This window comes from Trachymyrmex septentrionalis, unplaced genomic scaffold (assembly GCF_001594115.1).
Source record: "Trachymyrmex septentrionalis isolate Tsep2-gDNA-1 unplaced genomic scaffold, Tsep1.0 scaffold178, whole genome shotgun sequence".
Lineage (NCBI taxonomy): Eukaryota > Metazoa > Arthropoda > Insecta > Hymenoptera > Formicidae > Trachymyrmex > Trachymyrmex septentrionalis.
In genome coordinates this window covers 636,631-662,798 of record NW_017304949.1, presented here as the reverse complement: position 1 = coordinate 662,798, position 26,168 = coordinate 636,631, and the positions used below count along the sequence as shown (strand labels likewise).

General features: G+C 34.1%; 2 protein-coding genes across 6 annotated transcripts in view; both read left to right on the top strand.

The window, feature by feature from the left end:
• Nucleotides 1–733, top strand: part of LOC108746555 (ADP-ribosylation factor-related protein 1) — a 7,868-nt gene extending 7,135 nt beyond the window's left edge. The window contains exon 5 of the mRNA XM_018483403.1: nucleotides 572–733. Within this exon, the coding sequence (XP_018338905.1) occupies nucleotides 572–671 (100 nt within the window). The 3' untranslated portion in view covers nucleotides 672–733. The remainder of the gene's footprint in view (nucleotides 1–571) is intronic.
• Nucleotides 734–1,055: 322 nt separating this feature from the next.
• LOC108746547 (AP-1 complex subunit gamma-1) lies at nucleotides 1,056–25,507 on the top strand. 5 transcript variants are annotated; one of them, XM_018483380.1, is made up of 15 exons: nucleotides 13,716–13,937; nucleotides 16,119–16,227; nucleotides 16,805–16,866; nucleotides 17,292–17,475; nucleotides 17,789–17,935; nucleotides 18,185–18,500; nucleotides 19,968–20,378; nucleotides 20,465–20,695; nucleotides 20,781–21,002; nucleotides 21,849–21,976; nucleotides 22,083–22,329; nucleotides 23,413–23,683; nucleotides 23,759–23,919; nucleotides 24,119–24,211; nucleotides 24,298–25,507. In XM_018483380.1, the coding sequence occupies exons 2-15, from the start codon at nucleotides 16,208–16,210 to the stop codon at nucleotides 24,397–24,399; spliced, it is 2,595 nt and encodes an 864-aa protein (XP_018338882.1). In that variant the 5' UTR covers nucleotides 13,716–13,937; nucleotides 16,119–16,207; the 3' UTR covers nucleotides 24,400–25,507. The 5 variants fall into 5 exon arrangements, with proteins under 5 accessions (XP_018338880.1, XP_018338879.1, XP_018338882.1 ...); XM_018483379.1 differs by having other exon boundaries at nucleotides 17,283–17,475; XM_018483378.1 differs by lacking the exons at nucleotides 13,716–13,937; nucleotides 16,119–16,227 and adding an exon at nucleotides 1,056–1,229.
• Nucleotides 25,508–26,168: the final 661 nt, after the last annotated feature.

Below are 26,168 nucleotides of genomic sequence, written 5' to 3'. Positions count from 1 at the left end.
TATATATATATATATGTATTAATCAATAGTTACAGACATTTCGACTCTAAATTTGGGTCATCCTCAATGTGTAAATAACCATTAACGGAGTCCGTATAAGAATTTTTGTCTAGACCTTATGGATTGGAAGATATTTCACGTAGTAATAGTTATTGGGACACTTTGTGTATACAGGATGTCATGTAAAGACCAGAATAGCGCTTAAGGGACTCCTAAGATTATTTTAAGACGAAAATTCTCATCCCAAAAAATGTCAAGGCTATAATAATTTAAAGTTAAACGAAAGATACCGCCTAAAATTTGTGCGTTCGAGTATGGTATGACACAAAATGCTGAAAAGTGAAAATTAATTTTTGCTTCTTGTAAATATCAATAAAAAGATTATGTATGCGAGAATATAATTACTGATATTTCTAATTATTTATTATGTTAAAACAAATATTTTTCCTTGACATTTTGGTAATAGAATTTTTCTCAAAATAATCTCAGGAATCTCCTCTTAAGCGGAACCTTTAACAGTATATCTTTTATTATATATTACATAAAATAACGGTATATAATCTGAAAAAAGGGATGGAGTAGACGAAGGCATACATTGGTTGGTGGATTGCGTCAAAAGAAACAGTGATATACGACCGCCTCGTAATCAGGACGACAATTCCTTATCTTAGCTGTGACACATCCTTATTCTTTGGTAATTTATATTAATATATAAATATATATATAATACATTGCGGTATTAACGCACTGTACATATTTATATCGCATGTGTACAGTGTTTCTATGAATAAAGAATTTCTTTTTAATCGAATATACATTATTTATCTCCTTTTAGATATATAAAAAGAATGTATATTAAAATCGCACACATAGATGATAGAATGTTCATTTCTTTCTAAGAACATTCTAAAATTTACTGTAAAATAATTTATCAGATCTCGCTTGGAACTGGATTTGTATGAGTGTGAATGCCTGATATCAAGGTAGTCGCTGAGATAAGAGATAATGTCCACACCTTGTCCCGGTGCTCTATTATATTAGTGATAAAGAATGTACAAAACTGATCGCGCAACTGTAGGTACTCTGTTTGATATATAGATTGTGATTTTTGTGCGGTGCATTTCTTTTTGGCTGTAAGCTCCTTTTATTTATTTAACATTATCACATACCATGTGGCCTTACTACGACACCGAAGATTGGAGTGTCTTGCCGCCGGAACTCAACAGAAGGTGATTTATTCTTATAATGGGAGCTTTTCAACAAAAGACGTAGAGGTCATTTTATTTTTCTCTTTCATTCAATATATCGAACGAAGACAAAATGATGCCTGTATGTCGATATGTATTTCTTGCTGAGAAACTCTCATACAGACTGCGTTCCGATATTCACTACTAATACTGAAAATCTGTAGTCTATAGTATACGTTACGTGCACTATAGATTTTTAGCACTGACAATGACCCCAGCCTATATGAGAGCTTTCCAGTAAGACTATACATAAACGATAAAGGAACTGTTTTATAGCTGAGGACATTTATCACTTGAAATTGTGCATTGTATGATTGTGTCTGTTTTCGAAGATTGAAATTATCTGTAGCGTTTTAAGAAATTTTCCTGTGAAGAGGAAATGATATATATATGTATATATATATATAGTGAACTAATTGAAGCATATATTCATGTATCATGTTTAAAATACCAAGTGTGGCTGCAGAATCCAAATTCGTCTTCTCTCGTGAAGAAAGACAGCGTTCAACGATAGCGAAATTCGGTGCATAAACGTGAAATATGAAAACTTTGATATACATACTCCACTATAAATCTATCGTTCTTTATCAAGTCGTTTTAATTAAGATAATACACCTTATGCCATCACTCGATTATGCATTCTACGTGTAGTTTGTACCCATGAAAAAATAATATGGCCATATCATTATCAGTTGTGCAATGACACTTGTCTAGAAAAACTTGCAGTTCCTTGCAGCTCCTGTCGACTTGAACATACGCAACACGTGTGTTATCTTATCGCGAGAGGCATAAGTAAAGATCGTTTTCGTAGACCAGAAGTATTGGTAATTTCGGCGAGTTTGAGATCGAAATTGTCCCGTTTTCAGGATTATCCACGCGAGATTTGTCTTCTCGGTATCCACTCGCATAGAAGCTCTATCTTATCAAAATCCTCCATCGGACTATTTTTTCTAAAAATTGGCCCCGTTTCCACACACGAAGACGATACAGCTAATAACAATTCTTCCCCTTCAGTCTTCACAGGTAAATCGAATCAGCCTTATTAAATAAGTTGTTAAAATGTTAAAATGAAAATGATTAGTGATTAGTTCCAGTAAAAATAAAAAATCTTAACATCCATGCACATTAGACGACTCTTCTGTGTATGACATTATAGATGCTTTTCATTTAAGTTCCATCCATGTAGGATTGACTTTAATCTCGGTTTAATTTATTGTTTATCATTTATAATTCATTTATAATTCTTTAGAATTATAAAAAATAAATTAAACCAAAAAAGATTAAAGATAATTTTACGTTTTGATGAAACTGGGCCTAAAGCCCAACCAGACCCAACCAATGTAAGATTACTCATGTTCATTTCTAATAAATTTAATTTTAATCTATTCTATCTTTTTCTAGTTGTAAAAATTAAAAAGAAGATGAAGAATAAGTTGAACCGAGATTAAAGCTAATTTGCATTGGTAGAAATGGGTACTGGTGATACAAATAGACAGAAACGTCGTTCTGTTTCTGCATCATTTTTAGGAGTAACAAAAGCTGCTTTCCTTTTAGGAGACATAAACGTTCTATCCTTTTTGACATTCAACGAATAATAAGAACGACATTTATATGTCAACCACTGTCTCCTAAAAGGAAAGCAGCTACAGACTGAAAACACCGAAGAACGGAGGCGTTACGAGGCACTAAGCAGATATGCTCCAGCATAGGGTTCAAAATTTTAATAGGCAGCGCTACTCTTGTAAATATAAAGCTCTACCTTACTTGAATATTTGAATTAGCTAAAAATGGTTTTCTGGAAATCTCCACCACAATCTCTTTTAAATTTAGCAATAGCATTATGAATCTTATTAACCAATATCTGTGGCAATTGTGGAGGCATTTTTTTTTAAATTAAAAAAAAAATTATCTGAGAAATGACAATGATGCAGACGCGGTCATGCGATTTAGCTATAATATCAATTGAAAAAGAATTGGTGAATATGTAATCAATCTTAATTACGTAACAATTGAAGACGTAATCAGAATATTTTTATTTAAAGCTGAAACTTCGAAAGTGAATATCTCCATTCGGTACCGCTAAGGTCTTTGAAATTTTAAACACATAGATAAAATTATTTTAAACATAATATCCAAATTTAAAAAATCTGTAGAAACTCAATTTTTCGGAGAAATACCTTAAGTGTGATATCATTCACATACCGATTTATCAGAATTCCAACTTCTGCTTCGTATATTTCCTTTTGTCAACGCATTTCTATATTAGTAATTTTTATTTTTATTTTTTAAAACAAATATCTGAAGTAAGTCTTAAGGATAATGTCCGTAAGACGTCATAAGGACAATGTCTGTAATGGATCTTATACAATAATAAGCCATTAGTCATAAATCAGAAGTTAAAAGTCAGACATTAAAAATTGACAATTGTGATTGGTCAACTTTTAGCTTCTGACTTCTGGCTTATTGTAAAAATCCCATACGACGTTATAAAGTAATTTTGCAAAACGTCAGGACAAGTCTGTAAAACGATAATGTCTTTAGGACGTCATAAATCAAAGCATAAAACAACTTTAAGACGTCATATAGATGTCATTCTGATACTTCCAAAAAAAAGTATCATGAATTTTAAGACATCTTTATCATGTCTTATAAGATGTCTCAATGTTTTCTGATGAGTAAATACACTGGGGCGTGTTCCAAAACTTGACTGTTAATTCCGAGTATCTTTTATCTTTATTCAACATTCGGTGATCAACAAGGATAAAATGATACACGAGTTGACAGAGTTGAATTTTTGGAATCCTGGTCAACAAAATTATCGCATAGATAAATTTATATTAAAATTTCGCATAAATTCAAATAAGCTTGACTGCGAAAAATGGTCAAAATAATTTTTTTTTTTTCATTTTCAAGAGTAAAGTCTGTATTTTACAAAGCTTTCAATATATTTTGAATCTATCCCTACCCCTACCTGGCATCTTTTAAAAAATAAGAACGTGTTTTTTTTAAAGAAATTTGCATAGTTTGACACTTTACGGGATTTGAAAATTTTGTTTCGTAAATGTCATAATAACCATCGTAAAATATGGATTTTTCTCTTACAAATTAAAAAAAGAACTATGTACGATTTTTTTTCGAGGAGATACAGTGTATCAAATTTAAGCATTTTATTCGCTTACCGCCAGCATTAGGATTACCCGATGGATATCATGGGGAGGTTATTGGTCCGATTTTGCGCGCGCGCGCGCGCGCGCGTGTGTGTGTGTGTGTGTGTAGTGGAGGTATGTAGGAATATATTTGCTTTTTAAAATAGTGTATTTACACCTTATCTTCGAATGATCTCTTGTGCACGCATATTAATGCAAGTTTTAATTGAAGCCTGAAGAATTTTCCACCATATTCGATAATGTTGCTTACAGTTGCTGCAGATCTGTTGATTCCTCTAACCTTCTCCCCATTATAATCTATACATGTTCAATGGGATTCAAATCCACATTGGTGGATGTGCACAGAGAAAAAGGTTTCTTTAGTGCTCCTATTCATTTGACTAAAATTTGTTTCATTGAAACAACGTATGCTTGTACGAAATATTATTCATTTGAATAAAAATTTTGTTTCATTCGAGAAATCTCTATTGCTTGTAGAAATATATTATAATATTATTATTTAAAATAATATCTTTAAATTAAATAATATTTTTAAAAAACTGGAAAGGACACGGGCAGTAGGAGTCAAACGCAGAAGACGTCGCGCAAGTAATATATCTATGAAGTGTGAAACTTCTTTATTCATTAAACGCACTAAAAAATAATATATTATTTGATTGCAATAAATACAAACAATGAAACAAATTATTTATTTGGAAATGGATTAAACGAGCAGTGCTATGTGCTATATCAATTATGTTTGTGCCGTAGTTTGATCACGCGAATACCGAAGATAGACATTATCTGTTCAAATAAATAATATATTTAAGAAAAATTATGATATACGAGGGACCCATAAGTTCCGGGAATTACGCTGTGGTGGGGAGGGAGAGTGGGGGAACCTATTGTTTGACCACATGTGTCCGTTAGTGTCACGCCACCTGCGTCAGTGTGCGAAGTTGTGTCGCTGTGAGTGCATCGGTTCGCCTGTGAGATTTTTTTTAGTAAAACAACTTTTTACATTTCGGCGAAAACGTAATGGCAGATTGTCGAGAACAACGCGCGGCTGTGAAATTTTGTGAAGCAATTTTTGACCAAAAACGCCATGACACCAATTGTCCACCCCCCATACTCACCGGATCTAGCCCCCTGTGACTTCTTTTTGTTCCCCAAATTCAAAAGGAATATGAAAGGAAAACGTTTTGCCACTGTGGAGGAGGTGAAACAAAAATCGCTAGAAGGCTTAAAGGACATCCCGATGAGTGAATTTAAAAACTGTTTTGAACAATGGAAGAATCGTTTGGAGAAGTGCGTTGTGGTCAATGGCGAATACTTTGAAGGTGATTAAAATTTGGTGTTAAAATATTGAGAAATAAAGAAGTTATGACGAAATTCCCGTTTTTTTTGGGTCCCCCCTCGTATTTATATTGTTTCAAATTCAAACAATCGCACTTATTGATTCAAACATTGATTTGTTTGGATCATTCCAAATACAAATTTATTTATGTTATATAATAACATAATTTATTAAATCCGAAGAAATCTTTTTCTCTGTGTGGTAGCATCTCGATGTTTTATCCTGATGCGAGGACAACACTCGCCCACATATCGCCAGAATTGCAACTAACTTCCTTGAAGAAAACAACATCGATATACGTGTAGGATGTGATGAGAAGAAGACTAAAGAAACAACCAACAAATCTATAGCAACTGGAAGCAGTATTGCATCGAATATGATGGGAAATTCCTCAAGCTTCAATTAGAGCTTGCATCAATATATGTGTACGTTTACAAGAGGTCATTCGAAGAGGCGAAAATATAGAGTTAAAGAGCAAATATACCCTCACATACCGCCACCCTCCCTTACACGCGCGCGCACGTGCAAAATCGAACCAATAAACTCCCCGTTATTTGATAATGCTAACGCTGAAGGTAATTATATAAAATGTGTAAATTTAATACACTATATCTCCTCAAAAAAAATCGTACACAACTTAATTTTTTTTAATTTATAAAAGAAAAGTTCATACTTTATGATAGTTATCATGACATTTACGAAAAAAATTTACTCCACTCCATGGAGTGTATCAAACTGCAAATTTCTTAAAAAAAAAAACATCCTCATTTTTTAAATAAATGCCACGTAGAAGTAAGAATAGATTCAAAATCCATTGAAAGCTTTATAAAGTACAGATTTTATCTTTAAAAATGAAAAAAAAAACGCGACCATTTTTCAAAAACATCTTCACTACATTTAAATCTCGCGCGGTCGATGCACAGTGATGTCATATTCATGGCGTTTCTTGTTCAAGGAAATTCTTACGCGATTTTTCCTTCCTGTCATTCTCACATTATTTCATTCACACGAGTCGAGTCACACGCGATCGTGAAGTTGGGATATGCTGTTCGTTTTTCTATTGTGGGATTCTCTAAACGTTTTATCTCTCGACAATTGTCACTACACTCGTTAACTAGCCACACCCAATGAAAGTCGCGCTTTTTTCAGGATTGTTCTGTCATTGGCTATCGCTAGTTAACGATAGCTACAATTATCAATAAGAAATAATTATCAATAAGAGTTTAGAGTCCTGCTACTGATTGGAAGTTTTTAACGCGACGTCGGTGACGACGACGCATGGTGGAAGGGATTGACATGTGTGCTTAGGGCAATCCACGCTCTTTTTACTAGGGGAGTGGTTCACTTGCACACTGTAGCAATTGCTCACTGCCAATCACAGCGACTTCTGCACAGAGAATTTTTTTTATTTCTTTTTTTTAGCACTGTGATTGGCTTGTGCGCAATTGACTTGTGTGCAATTGCTATACACTCTTTTGCTAGTCGAAATATCATTCACGGAATAAAAAGAAGGAGACCAAACTCAAACGACCGATTCTGAAAAAAATGGGCTCGAAACATAATATCGGAAAAATGCTATATGGAAGAATAAATTCGAGCGCTCCTGTCGGAGAAAACTCAACTAGAGGATTTGATAAATATTTTTCCTCCCATTTTCCTGTAATTCTGTAAATTTGTGTATTTTTATATGTAAAATATATTCTGAGAAGGAAAATTGTCGTTCCCGTTTTTATTCTTTTTAATTTCAAAGTTTTTTTATGTCGGTAAGTTAATATTGTAATTTAATGATAATTTATGACTATGTATAAATGTATATATTTTTTAATAAATATTGATGCATTTACTATTTAATCAAATAAAATTAAATTTTATACAGATTAAAATTTCTGTATTAAAAATAAAACGTGCATATATGTGTATTCCGTACGCGTATCATGTATATACTTTCAATTTTTCCCGCAACGGTACTAAAATCTCATCGTTCCGGTTTAGGTTATTCGACATCGTACTTCAAGTTCATTTTTATCCTCGAGTTTGATCTTTTTTTTACTTCGTATCGTTCATTGACCTAGGTCTGCCAACTACGAAGAAATAAATGATGTTGCTACAATTGATCTTTATGCATCTTCGTCAGATTACAGTATAAATATATACAGTAGGGATAAGACTCCGTTTTCCATTCAGCCGCGCACATTTGCGCATCATTAGCGGCCATGTTTTTGGTGGCAACAATCCCGATCAAAGCACAAAACTCATAGTTTCTCTGTTACTGTAATCGCGCTACAGACTTGTATTAAAACTAGATTATTAACTTCCCACTTTTCCTTATATAAGAGTGTTGCCTACGCATAGTTAATGCGCAATGGAAAATCGTCATATATAGAAAAGAGATGCCAATAGATCACGTGATCAGCTTCTCTGATTAGTTCTTAAGTATATAAGGAGATGTCATGGCGATCTAACTTTTAATTTTCACGAACTGTTACGAACCATGCACCACTATTTATTTCAGATTCTTTCATTTCATGCAAAAACTAATTTCATTAATTGAAGCCTAATTTCATTTATTCTGTATGTATATATAATTACTATTTAGGCGGTATTCATAGTTCGTTCTTATATTCAAGACCTTAAATACGGTCTTAAGATGTCCTCTAGATTAGTTAAAAAATAAAACGATACTTGAGTAAAATCGAAGACAATCTTATTTTAAAACGTTCTGAACGGTCTTGACATAAATTCATAAACACATCTTATTCAAAATATGCATAAACTTAAGACTATCTTCATAGTTACGAATTTATAATCATTATAAGACATCTTATTTAACAAATACATATACAGGGTATCTTGAAAGTTTTTGCCTTTTGTGTAGATAGAGCTGACTAAACTGAGTCGAAAAGTCCTTTACCATTTTACAATTTTTAGTAATTAATATCTTGTTAACTATTGCGAAAATTGCAAAATGGTAGAGGACTTTTCGACTCAGTTTAGTCAGCTCTATCTACACAAAAGCGATTGGAAAAAACTTTCGGAACACTCTGTATATATATATGCGTGCGTGCGTGCGTGCGTGTGTGTGTGTGTGTGTGTGTATAATAAAGAAAACGGTCTTCGCCAAGATGTGTTTAAGAGTGGACTTAAACAAAATGATATGAAATGATGATGAAATATTAAAAAAATTTCGTTCATCTCAAATTTTAATAAAAATACTCTGAATCGATGCGTTTTTGCGTAAAAATAAATTTTTGATAATGAAAAAATGTCGCTCTGTTCCGCGAACCGAGATATTAAACATTAAAGTTGATGACTATTGAGATTATGAAATTTGTCATATTTAAATGTATCGATATGATCATGCGTTGTGATCACATGTGCAAGTTCTTGTAGGTAGACAAGATATTTCTCTACTGCAGACTCTTATTTCATTGAAAAATGATATATTCAATAAAGCAATTAAATAAAAATCCTTAGCTCGCTGTCCAAGATGTTGTTGGTAATGCACTTGTGGCCAAAATTCATACGGGAAATGTTTTGAAATTGAGATTTAACCGATTATAAATGAATATGATTCTTGTAAATTTTGTCTATATAAATGCAACATCAGAAAATTTTTTATATAACATTTTATGTTTCTTATTAAAACAAGTATATACAAATAAAAAGTTGGAAACGCGAGAGTCACGATGGACTTACTTATATTTAAATCGTTAGGTAAAATGTTAGTAATTTTAATTAACAAATTTAATAATACATTATGAAATATTTGTAATTTGTTCCAAAATTTATAGGAATTTGGACAATGGCGTAGTCGCGTTTATAGTTACAGCATCTATTTTAAAGAAATGCTGGATTTAAACTTTAATCCATATAAAAAAATTAAAAAGGTATTAAAAAGGTAATAATCTGTTTAAAAATACAAATTATTTTCTTATATTATTTTTAAAGCAATGAACTTGTATTTTAAAAGCAATGAACTACTGCTGTGATAGATTTCCTAATCTAAATAGTCGTCAACTTTAATGATATATTTCGGTTCGCGGAGCAACACTTTTTTTTTGTCAAATCTTTATTTTTACGCGAAAACACATTGATTCAATGTATTTTTATCAAAATTTGAAAGGGATCTTTTTAACATTAATTATCATCTACAGTACTCTAGGAAAAATACAGACAAGACGGACAAGATAGTTCTGTAAAATCCGCTCTTCAATTCTGATGCAAGAATGCCAATCCAGGGACGGTTTATGACATCACGACTAACGCCATCATCAGTCGGCGGCCTAGCGCGACCGCTGGACACACACACACACACACACACACACACACACACACAAGCATGAGCCTATGTTCATGTGTGATTTGGCGCTTTCGCGCTTTGGCCAGTTTCGGCGAGCATTCGGGCGTGCTAAGAGCGAACGAGACAGCGTTTCACTGGAGCGTGAAGCGATTGAAAATGTTTTTTCAGCCGCTCGAAAAGTTTTTATAGCAGTTCAGAGAAATTTCAGCAAATTTTTAGTATGTTAGCTGAAAAATATAATTTTCAGTGAAATTTTAATAAATTTTCAATTAACAATTTTGCTAAAATGTTTCAAACATGGAATAATTTCAACGAAATTTTTTCACCAGGGGGCACTTAAAGTCGGAATAATCACAGTCTAATCATACAAAAGATAATAAACATTTCATAAAATTATATTTCTCAAATGCAGTATTTCTATTGGAGAGTCCAACGGAAAAATTACGGAAGTAGCCGAAAATTAAATAAGTTCAATCTTAAGACCATCTTCGTCAAGACGACTTTAATTCAAACGAGAATTTCTTAAGGAAGAAGTTCTTCTCCAAGGTCATCTTAATTTGTGAATACGAATTATTAAGGGCTCCGCACAATAAAAGAAATAAGGAACAGAGAACAGAATAAGAATTTCAACCTATCAGTAACTGTGTATTCCACAATTCACGATTTTTGGTAGGTTAAAATTCTTATTCTTTATTCTCTGTTCCTTCTATTGTGCGGAGCCCCTTACTATCTCAAGATCTTGATTCAATAAGACAATCTTAACCAAGACGATCTTAAGCGCTGCCTTGAGCTTTGACTATGAATATGGGATGATAAATCGATATTTGGTTTATATAATTGTGCTACATGTGCTACATGTGCTACATGTACCAAATATAGATTTATCATTTCCAGCCTTGAAAAATGGACGATGTACTCTATGAAAAGTGGACATTGCTATGTAGTTTACATCCACTTTGTCAGAGGGCAGTAGTGCGCGGCAGCATTTGCGGTTACAGGTTTTGATCGTCATGTCTTCTCTCGACTCTCTAATAATACATACTATCTGACAACAGGAAAAGTGAGGAGTTAGCAGTCTAGTGTTATAATAAGTCTGTGAATCGTGCCATGACTGCGTTTGCTTAGCAACGAGACACTACCATGTCTCCAGGGGATCGATTGTGGAGTTTGAAAGGTGAAAATTACAAAAGTGAACAAAGGTTACTATTGACCAATTAAATTATGAATATTCTTGTTCACTTTTAATTTTCATCCCATTTGAAGATATACAATCGACTCCCTGATTACAGCAATTAATTTTATGAAGTAACGTGACTGATCACCGATTTGGTTGGAAGATTCTGAAAAATTAAGATTTTTTATCTCATTTTTTTGTTATGTATAGGCGATGATTCCTAATACTATTGATACGGTATTTGGTCACCAAAGACATGGCGAATCCTGAAAACTCGTCTGAAAAAGATCAAAGGTACCGATGCTGCTTGTCCCTATTGTATATTTTTATACCATGGTCAAATCCAGCTATGTGTCTTTTTCTCTCTTTATTTCGAACCATGGAGCAACATCAACTGTCAAGCACATGTCAAACGTGATTTTAAGAGTTTATTACGGAGAGTAAGTATTACGAAATTATTTGAAATAGAGATTCCTATTGGAATTATTCAATTATTTCCTAGATTTCTATTGTGTTTTCTAGGAAAACGAAATAATTCCGTAAGTGCCCTGAGGATTCCGCCGAGCTATATATTATAAGTACTGTTGGTACAAATTGTACTTATTTATTTATATTTATGTATTGATTTATTAATTTATCCGGGAAGAAATGTATTATACCATGGTATATAACTGTATATAAAGGGTGGGCCATCTATTGGTACGTTTTTGAATTTTAGCTTCACAACAAAAAAAAAATTAATAAAAAATATCAATGTATGCTCATTTGATCGCATTTTTAAAAACGTACCAATAGATGGCCCACCCTGTATATATTGACATCACAATATAATTATATATGAAATATGTCCATATATTGTATATACGATTATAGAAAATTATAGAAAATTATACGAATCTTACAATATTTTATAATTCGCATATAAAAAAATTCTGAATTTTTAGAATTTCTATATCATTTTATAACTGTTTAGAAAATATCTCAAATTTTTTTATACGAATCTTACGCACAATATTTCAGAATTCATATATATATATATGAAAAATTCTATTAAAAATTATAAATATTTTGAGTATATATTTTTGAAATGTGTTTCAATTTCTATTATAGCTCTCTTATTCACTCGAATGAACGCGTTAAAGTAAGTAGGAACTAAGACAGAGAGAATAAAGGGAGATTGTCTCTCTTCTTTGATTAGTTCCACCATTTATAGTACATTTCCGCAAATGTGCATACGTGTGTGTATATACACATATATTATACACACAATACTAATGTGGTACAACACTAGTGTGTACAGCACTATATGTTCCATCTCACGCTCTTGCCACCGACAAGATACTATTAAAGACCGACAACCCTGGGCAAATTTTCGGCGGTATAAAAAGGACCCCAAGGGCTCAGAGATAATTGAAGAATGCTGTCATTATCGACAATTGATATAAATTTGCTATTATTAACATAAATATTTGGTTCATACATTATTAAATTCATGATTTTTTATTACATAAATGTTCCATAAATAAATATGCATACTTTTAAAGCTATAATATCATATTGCAAAAAAATTACAATGTTTTCTCTGCAGTTATCATCTCTGTTGATAATCAAACTTTGACGATAACATTGAAATCACAATTTTAAAGAAAAATCGAGTATTATTGAGTTCTAAATGCATAAATACATCTACTAAACTAATAAATCTTAAAATTAGTACAATATTATCATTTTTAATTCTTAATTACTTCAATATTCACAAGGACGCGAACTCCTGTAAGGATGTCGGTCTTTAATAGTATCTCGTCGATGCTTCTACTCACTTCAACATTGCAAATGGTGGCTTCCGGATGAGTCCGGAAACCACTCTCCCTCGATTCTCTCTGGGGTAGGACTATGCGACACGAACAAATGTTGGTAGTACTAGGTAGTACATGATAAAAAGAGACCGAACCTAAATGATGTGCGTGCGACGAAGGTAACAACTAAGAGGTCTGTTTTCTGTGGCTGAACTAGTGTATACTTTTGGAACTTGAAGTGAGATAGGTATATATATTTGCTATTTGTTAAAAATGAGAAAGAGAGTGCTAGTGCAGTCTAGTGCAGGAACAGAAAACAGACCAAAGGTTGGTTAAACTGGGATTATTAACGGTCACCGAACAAGCGAGAGGGCAGAGAATTAGAGAGAGACGCTTACAAACTGAGCACACTATGTAATCTTTCTACTATGACGACGACGGCAGCGGCCATTTTTGAGTCTTCCCGTCGTGGCACACAACACGACACGAAATTCCGCGCGATCTATCAGATCTGGGGTTGACGAGGCAGACAAAGAGAGAAAAAGGAAAAGGAGAGGGGGGAAGAGAGAGAAAAAGAGAGAAAGTGAATGAGTGAGAGACAGAGTGTGTGTGTGTGTGTGTGTGAGAGGGGGGAGGGTGAGGGTAAAAAGAGGAAAGGAAAAAGAGAGAAAAAGCAGCTTGATATTTGTGTAGTATTACGCGGGCGGATAGCCAGGGTTAGTCTGTTGGTCAGAGTTGGTCAGAGTGCCCAAGAGTGCTAGTGTGTGCAAGTGGTGTGCGCGCGCGCGCGCGCGTGGTTGTGAGTGTGTGATCCGTGTGGGTAGAGACTTGGCCGCAAGCAGAGCTACGTTCATGGGGCTCGCGGCCGCGAACTAGCGATCAGTCTCCGCCTTCACGGGACTCGACGGCGCCGCACGGTACGTATTCACGTAGTCGCCGTTGTCGTCGTCCCGAGTCTCGGGTCGAGCACCTGGACGGATAAACGGTATGTCGGACGACGGTTGGCGTTTCGAGCACCTCGGTCGGAACATGAGGGCGCACGGTTCACGTTTGCCGAGGATTTGTATTTTAACGGTGGTTGCTCCAACTCCGGCCGTTCCAACTAAGCCTTTCAGTGTTGTTCGTTCAGCGTAATGTAAACACGCAGAGTGTGAAGGTTGGTTCGTTTTAGGGGGGCAGAGCTCGATAACACCCGTATTGTTCTAAATTATTTCGTATATTGTCGTCGACGTCTGTCCTCGTCATCGCACGCGGCAACACGTCACGCAGGAAATCGTTGGCTCCCCCGTCAGATTCGACGCGGCAATGTTCATGGTAGTTCACCGTTCACAGTGGACTTGCGAGTTGCGAACACTTCCGCGCGGCCAAGTTCAGGGCGCGCTTCCGAACGGACTCGCGGTGGACTCTAGTGAATTCCCGAGTCCCGCGAGGGAGCTTCGATGTTTGACAGCCGCGGTTCACTCTCGGCGATTGTCTTCGCGGCTCTCCTCCCTATATTTTTTTCTTTTTTTCTTTCTTTTTTTTTTTTAATATACGTATATGCTACTCATGTTTTGCAACGTCGCCGAGATTCTGGCATACGAGCGAGTGACATCACGCTCCAGTTGAATCGCTATCGTGCCCCCGCTGTTCACCGATATACATTTCGAGATCGGTCCTTCACGTTCCTGCCGAGTGTCCACAGTCTCGGAAACTGATTTATGACTTATTTCAGAAAGCACTTTGGAGCTACTTCCCTTTTACATTCCGTCTTCTTCGTTGACACAAATTTAATAAACCAGCTCAAGTTTAAATAGAGTGTACAATTGTGTATTACGCGCGACACAGCTGTCAGTCCTATTTTTCACTTTTCATCATTTTTGAAAAAAAAATCTACTAGCCACTTAATGCACGTTTCTATACTAATGTACCTAGTTTAATTTTAATCTTTTTTATCTGGATTCTGGAACCAACTTTCTTCATCTCTTTCTAGTTCTCGAAAAAAATGAGTCAATTGAACCAGGTTGTTAAAGTTATTAAAGTTATTTTTCGTCTTTTTCTAATTCTTAAAACTAAAAAAGAATGAAAAATCAGTTGAATGTAGAAAAAGATTAAAATTAAATTACATTGGTATAGAAACGGGCTCATTTTTATAAACATAAATTAACTTTAAATTTATTTTACTTAGTTTTTACTTTTTATCTTTCCAACAATTTAAATGAATTTAAGCTCTGAAAAAAATAGGTATGAAAATAGGTATAAAATCTAGGTCTATAAGAGAAACTACCACGTATACAATAAATTTATTCAGTATGAACAGTACTTAGTAATGTGATAAGCGTTACAACTCTCGGTTAAGATTGTCTTTGATATGTAAATCACGCGTGCAGTGATTATAAAATTTATATAGATAAATAATATTATTTACATATCATGTAAAAATTTGTTATATAGGAGGAGCATTTCATTTAACCTGATTTGTCCAACTTCTTTATCTTTTTCTAATTTTTACAACTTAGAAAAAAATAAAAGTAAGAAACGGATAAAAGTAATTGCTTTTTCAACTTTAGCGGGTTTGCACAAATCTGGGTTGGATTAGATGGACAGTTATATGGTATCGGAATGAATTAAACTAAAATTAAAGTTAATCTACATTAATAGAAATGAGCCGAATAGATTTTTCTAAAAGTTTGCTTAAATTAAATGTTTAACACAAAATCTGATTTTATAGGATTTTATAAAATTTATCTGTCTTTTTTATGTTTCTTGATGCACAATCAAGTGATTAAAGACAAATATAATCATGCACTTGTATGTTTAATTTCAATGTACAATTGTCTTGCAATGATGAAAATATATCTTTCAAGCGATTACAAATTTTAAATAGAAAATAATTTGTAAAGACGATATGCAAAGTGAATTGTCAAAAGTTGCAAGGTGTCTTTCTGAAATAAGGCAAAGCGTTAAACAGTATTTCATTTTATAGAAGGCTTTTTATGAACTACAAGATCAATTATTCTTTAATGTACGTACATTCTAGTTTAGATTGATGTAATTTATTAACATTATATACCATACTAACATGTTTCATAATATTGTTGTCGTCCTGTGTCTATTAGGAGGATAGCAGAGTTCGTGTTTTGTATTCGTCTGCGCTTGGTTTTCGTTGTGAAATTTGGCACAAGTTGACAGTCCAAGTGGAGAAACGATGAATGCCTCAGAACATGGGTAATGCATAATCCCACTCGTGTATGTGTGTACTTGGGATAATTTTCAATTTGGGAAGAAATGAGACTGTAAAAGAAAAACTAATCGTATTATTTTCATCTCTAACATGGTCATAAGCATTAGAAAACAAAATCTATGACATTTGTTAGTTTATCATTTTTATATTTTTCATTATATGAAATGCAGCTTTGGCCAAAAGTATAAACTTAAATAGCATCTCCACATCGATGTAAAACGTTCTAAAAGGCTTTATTGAAAATTAATATTTATTTTTACAACAATATTTTAATATTTCATTAATCCTCCTTCGGCTTTTATTATCTTTTTCTAGAAAATGCAATAAATTGCTTTATACTTATCATAGTCAAGGCTGTATGTATCTGTTTCATAATGTGAATATGACATACTGCAGAGACACAACTTTTATCCTCATTCTTTTCTTACACTGTAAAATATGAAATTGATTGCAAAAGTAAGGTTAGGCAGAGTATAGTACAAGTGTCATTGCATGATAAGTAGGTTCAGCAGGTAGGGGTGGCTAACAGTCATAAAGTAGCATGGGTGTGTATTTTTTCAGGTTTAACCCAGCCTTTAACATGGCCTCCATAAAGCAGGCTTTCAATGAGGCTGTGGAAAGAGGTAGGTGTATTGTTAATTCAATTGAATCATAATGGCTGTAATAGCTAATCATTGGAACATCTGATTTCGCCTGTTTACTATCTCTGTTTCTCATACACGCGCGCGCGCGCGCACACACACACACACACACACACACACACACACACACACACACACACACACACACACACACACACATTGAAGATGAATTATTTTAAAAATGTAAACAAGTAAAGATTTTTATTTTTGCATCTTAAGCAAAATTAATGTTTAAATAATGGAAAAGGTACTTTGGTCACATTGATTTCAAAAATTTATACATTACATTTTTTTTATCTTGCAATAATCTTCTGATATATGAAGTTACATGCAAGCGGAATCAGCAGTTGCCAAAAATAGTGTCAATTTATACTGATGACTTTTTCACATTTTGAAAGTCTCGACAGTTAGAATGCCTGCGCCGACGCGGCTGAGGGATCTGATCAGACAAATACGGGCTGCACGAACAGCTGCGGAAGAGAGGACGGTTGTGAATAAGGAATGCGCGTATATTCGTTCAACGTTTAGAGAAGAAGACAGCGTGTGGAGATGTCGTAACATCGCTAAACTATTGTATATTCATATGCTGGGGTTTGTATATCAAACTGTATTACTAACTGTATTATTCTCGCTCATTTGCTTGCTATAGCAACGATATAACTTAAAAAAAAAGACGTTTTTCAGAAAAGAAAAAATACATTTTGATGTAATAAACTCATTATCATAGAAGAACAAAAAAAGTATGTTCTTAATTTCTATTTTTCTTTTGTTTCTGCTCTCTTTTGCATGCAACTGAAATGAATAATTTTTGAGTTGTATTGTTGCGTTGTCGCAAAACTGAGTGTTGCGACATGATTCAACATCATTGAGAGGATAAATGTGACGTGTTAATGACACATTTCAGGTATCCGGCGCACTTTGGTCAATTGGAATGTTTGAAGCTTATCGCTTCGCCCAGATTCACCGACAAACGAATTGGTTACTTGGGAGCCATGCTGTTGCTAGACGAGCGGCAAGACGTACATCTCTTAATCACAAATTGTCTAAAAAAGTAACGTTGCTCCATTTCGGATGCTGCCAAACGTTTTCGATGACACTCTGGTGGCTTGTATTCAGAACGCGCTTGTAACAAGAATGTTAGCGCGCTAACATGCTATATGCATATGTACATATATAATTTCAGAGATAAAAGCGCGCGCACTTTTATTGATAAAAACGCGTTCCTGAATACGACCTTTATATTTTCAAATAAGAGAACAAATTTTTGATGCAATTTTCCTCCCTGATTCTGTTTGCACAGTGACTTGAACAGTTCCACACAGTTCGTCATCGGTTTGGCGTTGTGTACCCTCGGCGCGATCGCGTCGCCGGAAATGGCAAGGGATCTGGCGTCCGAGGTAGAGAGATTGATGAAATCGCCGAATGCGTACATCCGAAAGAAAGCGGCGCTTTGCGCCTTTCGGATCATCAGACGCGTGCCGGAGTTGATGGAGATGTTTTTGCCGGCCACTCGCAGCCTGATCACCGAAAAGAATCACGGGGTCCTCATCACTGGCGTCACTCTCATCACGGAGATGTGTGAGAACAGCATTGACACGCTGAATCATTTCAAGAAGGTATACCTAAGAGATACTCGTTTGATACACGTACGGCATACATTAGCTCTAGAACAGGATTCATAGGACAGGTTCCATAGGAGACAGTTTGATGTCGTAAATCTATCCGTCCGAGTCATAGTGTTGCATTATTACATAACCGATTGATTGTTGTATGATCTATCTAGTATGGCTGATACATCAAGTTAGGTATACATATGTGTATGGTAGTAGAGAAACCCGCTAGTAAAAAGAGTATCTAGAGAGTGCTTAGTGCACCTAGTGGAATTATCTATTAGGTACTGAAACTTAATTGTGTTTGCTGGCTAATTATCGTATTAGCAATAGTGACGGAAAAGAATGTAGTCTTAATCTTGTACGGCTACGAAATAATTAATCGAAAGAATTATTTTATTTTATATTACGCATTAATGAATCTTTATGAGTCCTTTGTATAATTATATTAGGGAAGGAAAACAAATACTTCCCTGCATTTTATATCAATACAATATGAAATTAAAAACACATTTGTCTTTCATTTACATTTTTAAACAGGTTTGCTTTAAATAGATTCTAAACAGCTTGTTTCGTTGACATAAACACGTGCGAGTTTCTCTTCTATACTTATTTCTTTTTTCCAAGCAATTAAAAAAAATAACATAAAAATAAAAAATAATAGAATATATAATAAGACAAACATGCAATATTTTTTGACGAAATTTCACATGGTTAACATCTTCAAATGTATTACATAAGCATACGTAAATAAGCGTTGATTATTTTTGTCTTTCTTAGGAATGCGGCCATCGTGAGGTAATATGCATATAAAGGTTCTTCTATATTCTTGCATGTATGTTTATTACTCATGGACTTCATTCTTTTCTTTTACTTTGCTCGAAATAGATATTGGAATGAGAATATAAATCAACATTATCTGCTTTGCCATGTTATTTTTTTTTATAATTAAAGTATCAAATCACCTATATTGCATTTGTAGATATACAATCTTTTATATACATAAATTTTTTATTGATCGAGGTAGTTAGATATGTTTAAAGATATTAGATTATAGTAACAATTACGTAACATCTATCAGTAATTATCATTGATGACATTATTTACTACAGTTGCATGTTTATCTCAGAAATTGAGAAATGTTCATAGACATCAAGTTATCTATTATATTTAACACATTCAACTAAATCAATAGCAATACTTACGGTACAAATAGCCTACATTGATTTTTAATGATGTAATGCGAGAGAAAGAGAGAGAGAGAAAGAGAGAGAGAGAGAATTACTCTTAAATAATTGAAATCAAGGTATTTGAATATTATTTTAAGATAATAAATGATGCTTATTTATATTACATGAAAATGTATGTATATTATCTCGCAACGACTTATTCCATCGATTTTATTCCTTCTAATTGATGTTAATAGTCATATTAAGTTTCTACGAAATTAAGCAGAGAAAGGTCCTATTGCAGATCGTGCCAAACCTCGTTAGAATCTTGAAGAACCTAATCCTAGCCGGATACTCGCCCGAGCACGACGTATCCGGAGTATCGGATCCGTTTCTTCAGGTGAAGATACTGCGTCTTCTACGTATTCTAGGACGTAATGACGTCGACGCATCCGAAGCTATGAATGACATTCTTGCTCAAGTTGCCACTAACACAGAAACCAGCAAAAACGTCGGTAATACGATACTCTACGAGACGGTTCTATCGATCATGGACATTAAGTCGGAGAGCGGACTTCGAGTCTTAGCGGTCAACATACTGGGCAGATTTTTATTGAATAATGACAAAAATATCAGATACGTGGCTCTGAATACATTATTGAAGACAGTTTACGTGGACACCAGCGCGGTGCAGAGGCATCGATCGACAATTCTAGTAAAATATTCACACTTACAGATTTTCTTTTTTAAGCTGAAGATAAGGTTATTCATTGCGATTAATATTCTCTCGGCGTATTTTAGGAATGCCTGAAAGACCCAGACGTATCGATTAGAAGGCGTGCGATGGAGTTAAGTTTTGCGCTTGTTAATTCTAACAATATCAGGAATATGATGAAGGAATTGCTCTTATTTTTGGAACGTGCTGATCCCGAATTTAAGGCTCAATGCAGCAGCAATATCGTTATGTCTGCGGAGAGATTTGCTCCGAACAAACGCTGGCATCTCGAGACTCTCTTCAAAGTACTCGTCGCGGTGTGTATTTTTACGGGTTCATAATACGGCGAAATATATGGCTAGAATTATCGAGATTCAAACCTTTTTTTTTTTTAATTTTCAGGCTGGTAATTATGTGCGAGATGACGTAGTGGCGTGCACGATACAATTAATTTCGGAGACGCAGTTACAGCAGGGATACGCCGTTAGTGCATTATGGCACGCATTAGAAAAGGACACATCTGATAAACAGCCTTTGGCGCAGGTTGCCACATGGTGCATCGGCGAATACGGCGATCTATTGTTATACAGTCCACCGTCGGAAGACGCCGAGACTCCAATCAATGTAAGTTCAATTGTAACAATTGTGATGCTTACTAGGGATGGCCAAATAATCAATTGATTCGGTTTCCGGATCAATGAATCAATTCAAATTGAAAGCCGATTTGAATATATACTAATTGAATAATTTGAACCAATTCTATTCGATTTTTTTTTGTATTTTATTAATGCAATCTCGGACGCATATAAAAGTGAGCGTAGATTAGTTAAATTGGTCGGAGCAATCGGAGAATAATTATTTTACATTTAATTGTTCGTTAGCACTTGGAGCAAAAATTCAATTACAAGCATTTAAACTGAGAAATAAATACCAAAAATTTTTATTTAAAATATATGAAAAGTTTTATTATAAATTTTGGTATTTTTTGAATGTCAACAAAATATATAAATATGAAAAATATTAACCTTCATCAGGTTCCATGTTTAATACATTTTTATATTTAAAACTTTTAAAACTGTGCGCATGTAAATACTTAGGGTAAGATTTATCCTGTAATGGTACTTCCGATGGATGTGTGTTGAAGAATTTAAAACTTATTAATGATGCCTTAAAAAAAAGAGGATGATGAGACAAGAGAACGGATGACATCGATTTACTTACATGAATTGATACATGTAATTAATCGGAATGTCCGAATCAATTTAATTTTTGCTTAATCGGAATTTCGATTTAAAATTGGCCAATTCTATAGTACGTACTTATATGAAAAGACGGAAAAGACTTAGATTTTGCTAATAAAATATTAAATTTTTTGATCATATTTTTATTGAAAGCTGCTTGTCACTTTTCCTGGATATATTACATATATATGAAGATATAATTCAATAATTTCTTAAATTTCTTCATCAGTTGACAGAGGACGAAATCATCGACGTATATCAGAGGTTACTCTGGAATCCGCAGAACACTGTGATCACAAAACAGTACACTTTGTTGTCTCTTACCAAATTAAGCACGAGGTTCCAGAAAGGTCACGAGTTAGTATCACTTTCGATCTCGTTCGTGATTATCCATATAATATTTATGTAAAATATCTTTATTTGTGTACAATCGTAATATTCATGTAATGTTCTGTTATTACAGGAAAATTTGTCAGATCATAGATACGTTTGGTAGCAATTTACATATCGAATTACAGCAGAGGGGTATCGAATTTTCGCAGCTGTTTCGAAAATATGATCACCTGCGGCCCGCGTTGCTCGAGAGAATGCCGCCGATGGAAACCGCGCGACCGCAGGCCAATGGTATCATAGGCATGGTGAACGGTGAGCCAGAACCGGAAGACGAAAAGTCCACAATACTAGAATCAGCCACTACTACATCCGATTCAGTAAGCGCATACTCTTCTTCTAACATCTTAACTGTCGCACAGGCTTTTGTAATCAATCCCCTGACGCCATACTATTATTTTATGCCTAACTTTGTTAAAATAAATGTTAAATTGATATACATGACCTAGAATTTAATGTTTTCAAAATATTTGTGAATGTTTGACTCATGTGCGTGAAAGATACATGCGCGTCTGCGCCACATATATAAATGTAAATACAGTGAAAATATACGCATTTATCGTCGTAGGATGAATTTGTAAAATGTTTTCATAATAGGATAGAGCGATAAGGAGGAATAGGATAGAGAGATAATAGGATTTATTTCGTCATTTTTAACTTTAAAAGTAATATAAAATTTATGGCAACAAATAATATCTTTTTGCAGTAACATGCTTATAACTACATGCCTATACAATCATGATTGCTTCTTGAGAGCATAAATATGACAAATGTTTAGTATGCTGCTCAGGAACATAAACAATATCATGAGAAATGGATGAAATAGCCCCGCTCTACCTTATAATTTTAAGTAAATCTTTCACATTGGAATAGATTTTTCAATAAAATATGTTTTTTAAAATAAAAATAATAATCTTAGGTCAAGTTAATAGACCTTTTCACAGAATTCGTAATATAATATATAAAATTAATGCAAAGTGTTCTTAGCTTTTATATAAATGGTAGTAAGTAGGAAATGTGTATATTCAAATTGATATATGTAGCGTTCTAGATCTATAGATGTATATTCAATTGGATATCAAAATTTTAACATATCTTTTCATTTAAACTATAAATATATGATAAGCTAAGAATAATATAAATGATTTTTAATGATTCTATTAATCTTAATGTGGTCACACAGAAGGATCAAAATGATTCTAGGGCGCATTTAACCGATTGCTGCATTCACAGAATTCGTTTTATTTAAAAAATTACTAGTTAAATGTGTTCTGGGACCATTTTGATCCCAATGTGATCACAAAGGATGTAAATAATATAAAATATTCTCTCTCTATTAAAACAAAAAATAAATTTAAAAAAGATGTCTACTAATATCTTTAATTTTTTTTGCAATTTTACAGAGTGCACTTTTAGATTTACTTGGAACTACGGATGTAGGAATGACGATGCCGGCGGCGACGACCAATAAAAATTCTTCATCGAGTACGACCGCGGCAGCGCATAATAATGACCTGTTGGATTTGCTTGGAAGTTTAGATTTGAATACGCCTACGCCTGTCGCTCCCACGTTACCACTTCAACCGCAGGCGTCATCTGCACCGATGTTCAGTCCTACTAATAATAGTAATTTCTTAGTAGATGGATTACTCAGTACTCCGACAATGCAAAATGGTTTGTCACAGAATCTAAAATAATATCACGGATTTATTAGTGTATAAATTATTATAATCATAATCGTTTTTACAGAACTACCAAGTATGGTGGTCTTGGATAAATCAGGGCTCAAAATAACGTTCAAATTAGAAAGACCGCCCGATATCTCCGATCTGTTGGTCATAAATATGTTGGCTCAAAATTCCGGAAGCACTATTTTAACCGATTTTTTATTTCAAGCAGCAGTTCCTAGGGTTAGACACTATATATATATATACACACTCACACGCACGCACATACACACATACACGTGCACATACACACATGCGCGCGCGCGCGCGCGCGCGCGCACACACACACACACACACACACACACACACACACACACACATATACACACTTATAATACTTTTCGTATATCAAATATATTTATCATACATTTCTTGTTTGCAGACATTCCAATTACAAATGTTGTCGCCGTCAAGTACTGTCATTCCACCGTCTGGTCAAGTAACTCAAGTCTTGAGAGTGACTAATATGAATAGAGTCAGTTTTTAATACATTATCTAAAATGTATTATGTAAAATAAGAGTTTTTTGTTTCTAATCGACGATCTCTTTTTTGTTCCTTAGGCACAATTAAGAATGAGATTGCGTATATCGTATACCGGCCCGACTGGATCAGTTCTAGAACAAACTGAAGTCAATAACTTTCCCATTTCGACATCGCAGTGACAAGATGTAATACAAAATACATTTGTACATATGCCTGCCTAAAAATAATTAATAGAGTTTTGAAAGCGGACTGAGAGGAAGATGAAAGAAACACAATTTTTCTTCATTAGGACAGTGAAACATACAACTTGGCTACATCTAACACACACACAACACACACACACACAGAGGATTTGTATTAAGCAATTTAATCATTACATGCGCGGCACCGATAACGCAAGACCTAAACTTTCTAAGAGACACTTTAGGTGTGTTGAAAAATATGATAATTTGCGCGATTTGTTTGATATATTTTGAAAATTCATAATGAAAAGTGAATTCTTCAGCGCGAAGAACTCAGAAATTAAAACTGTTGCGGATAATGTGATATTAATATCGCAATCTTTCAAAAATTACGTTTGGTATTATTACTGTTGTCTATCGTGTAATTTAGTTACGATGAAAGAGTATGTGTGCAAGTGCTTCGTTCTCGTAATGTGTCGCATGTGTGCGAGAAAAAAGAAAGAGAAAAGAAAAATGTAAATATTTTTTCTAACTGAAATACGCGGAGGGAATTGGGGAGATATCGTGCTCTGATTGATTACATTCCCGTTTTTCGGCTACTAATTTAGCGCGTAATTTCTCACGTAGACTAAATAATAAAATGAAAAACGAAGAAACGAGAGTAAAAAGAAGAAAACAGAAACACATTAGACTCTTTATACGCCACTTAGGAACAATAGAACATTGAAAAGGAAGGATCGGAGGAAGGTTTCGTCACCTAAAGTGCTCTGTCGCTGCCCCAAAAAGTTATCTATGAGAAGGCTAAAGAAGCTTATAACTCTCGCTGTAACAAAAAAAAAAAGATCTTTTCTACCGCTGTATTTGTAAGATATCACAGACGATTCGCGAATCGTCTTGTAAATATTAGATAATCACAATGACGTATAGAGGCGAGGAAATTCTTTCGCAAAATAAACAAAAATAGAAAAAAAAGGACACGCGAGATGGGACTCTTTATATGTGTATATGATACAACTGTTGATTCAATAACGCGAATATACGATAATATCCACGTTTCCGTCTTCGAGAAAAAGAGAGATATCATTTTTTGGGAGGAAAAATACACGCAGATACAAATATAAATACACATACACACGATACTTATGGTGCATGAATGTGTTAAGTGCGAGTACATACACAACTTCGAATTGGTATTCAGAGTATAGAGTAACATTGAAGGGTTGAATTCTGATTGTCATGTTATATCTATCGCGCGTATGTATGCATATTGAACTTTGCATCCCGTTGTACGAGAAATTCATTATCATGAGAAATATTAGGGTTTTGTTAGCGATCCAATCAAATCTCTTCGTCTCTTTTGAATTATATTAATTTCCGTGAAACGCGTGCTCTAACGATGTTTCGCTACCTATATTGTATTAAGTTGATTTTAACGAGAATACTGACGGAAAGTCACAACTCCGATACTACGTAGCTGCGAAATCGTCCTACAAAGTAGAAATGCAAAATTCCATGTTTTAAGATTGATTTTATATCTGCGAACATCAAATGTCTCGTTTTTATTGTTTTCACGAAAGTCACGACATAACAAAAAGGATAATTGTATATATGTGTCGACGTTAGTCTTTTAAGTTGCAGTAAACACTAACATAAAATTAATAGCAAAGTAATAATGTACATGGTTTTTACTATTTAATTTTGGGATTCCAATTTTACTATTTACTATTCAATTGGAATTATTTACTCTCAGAGATATCATTTGTACA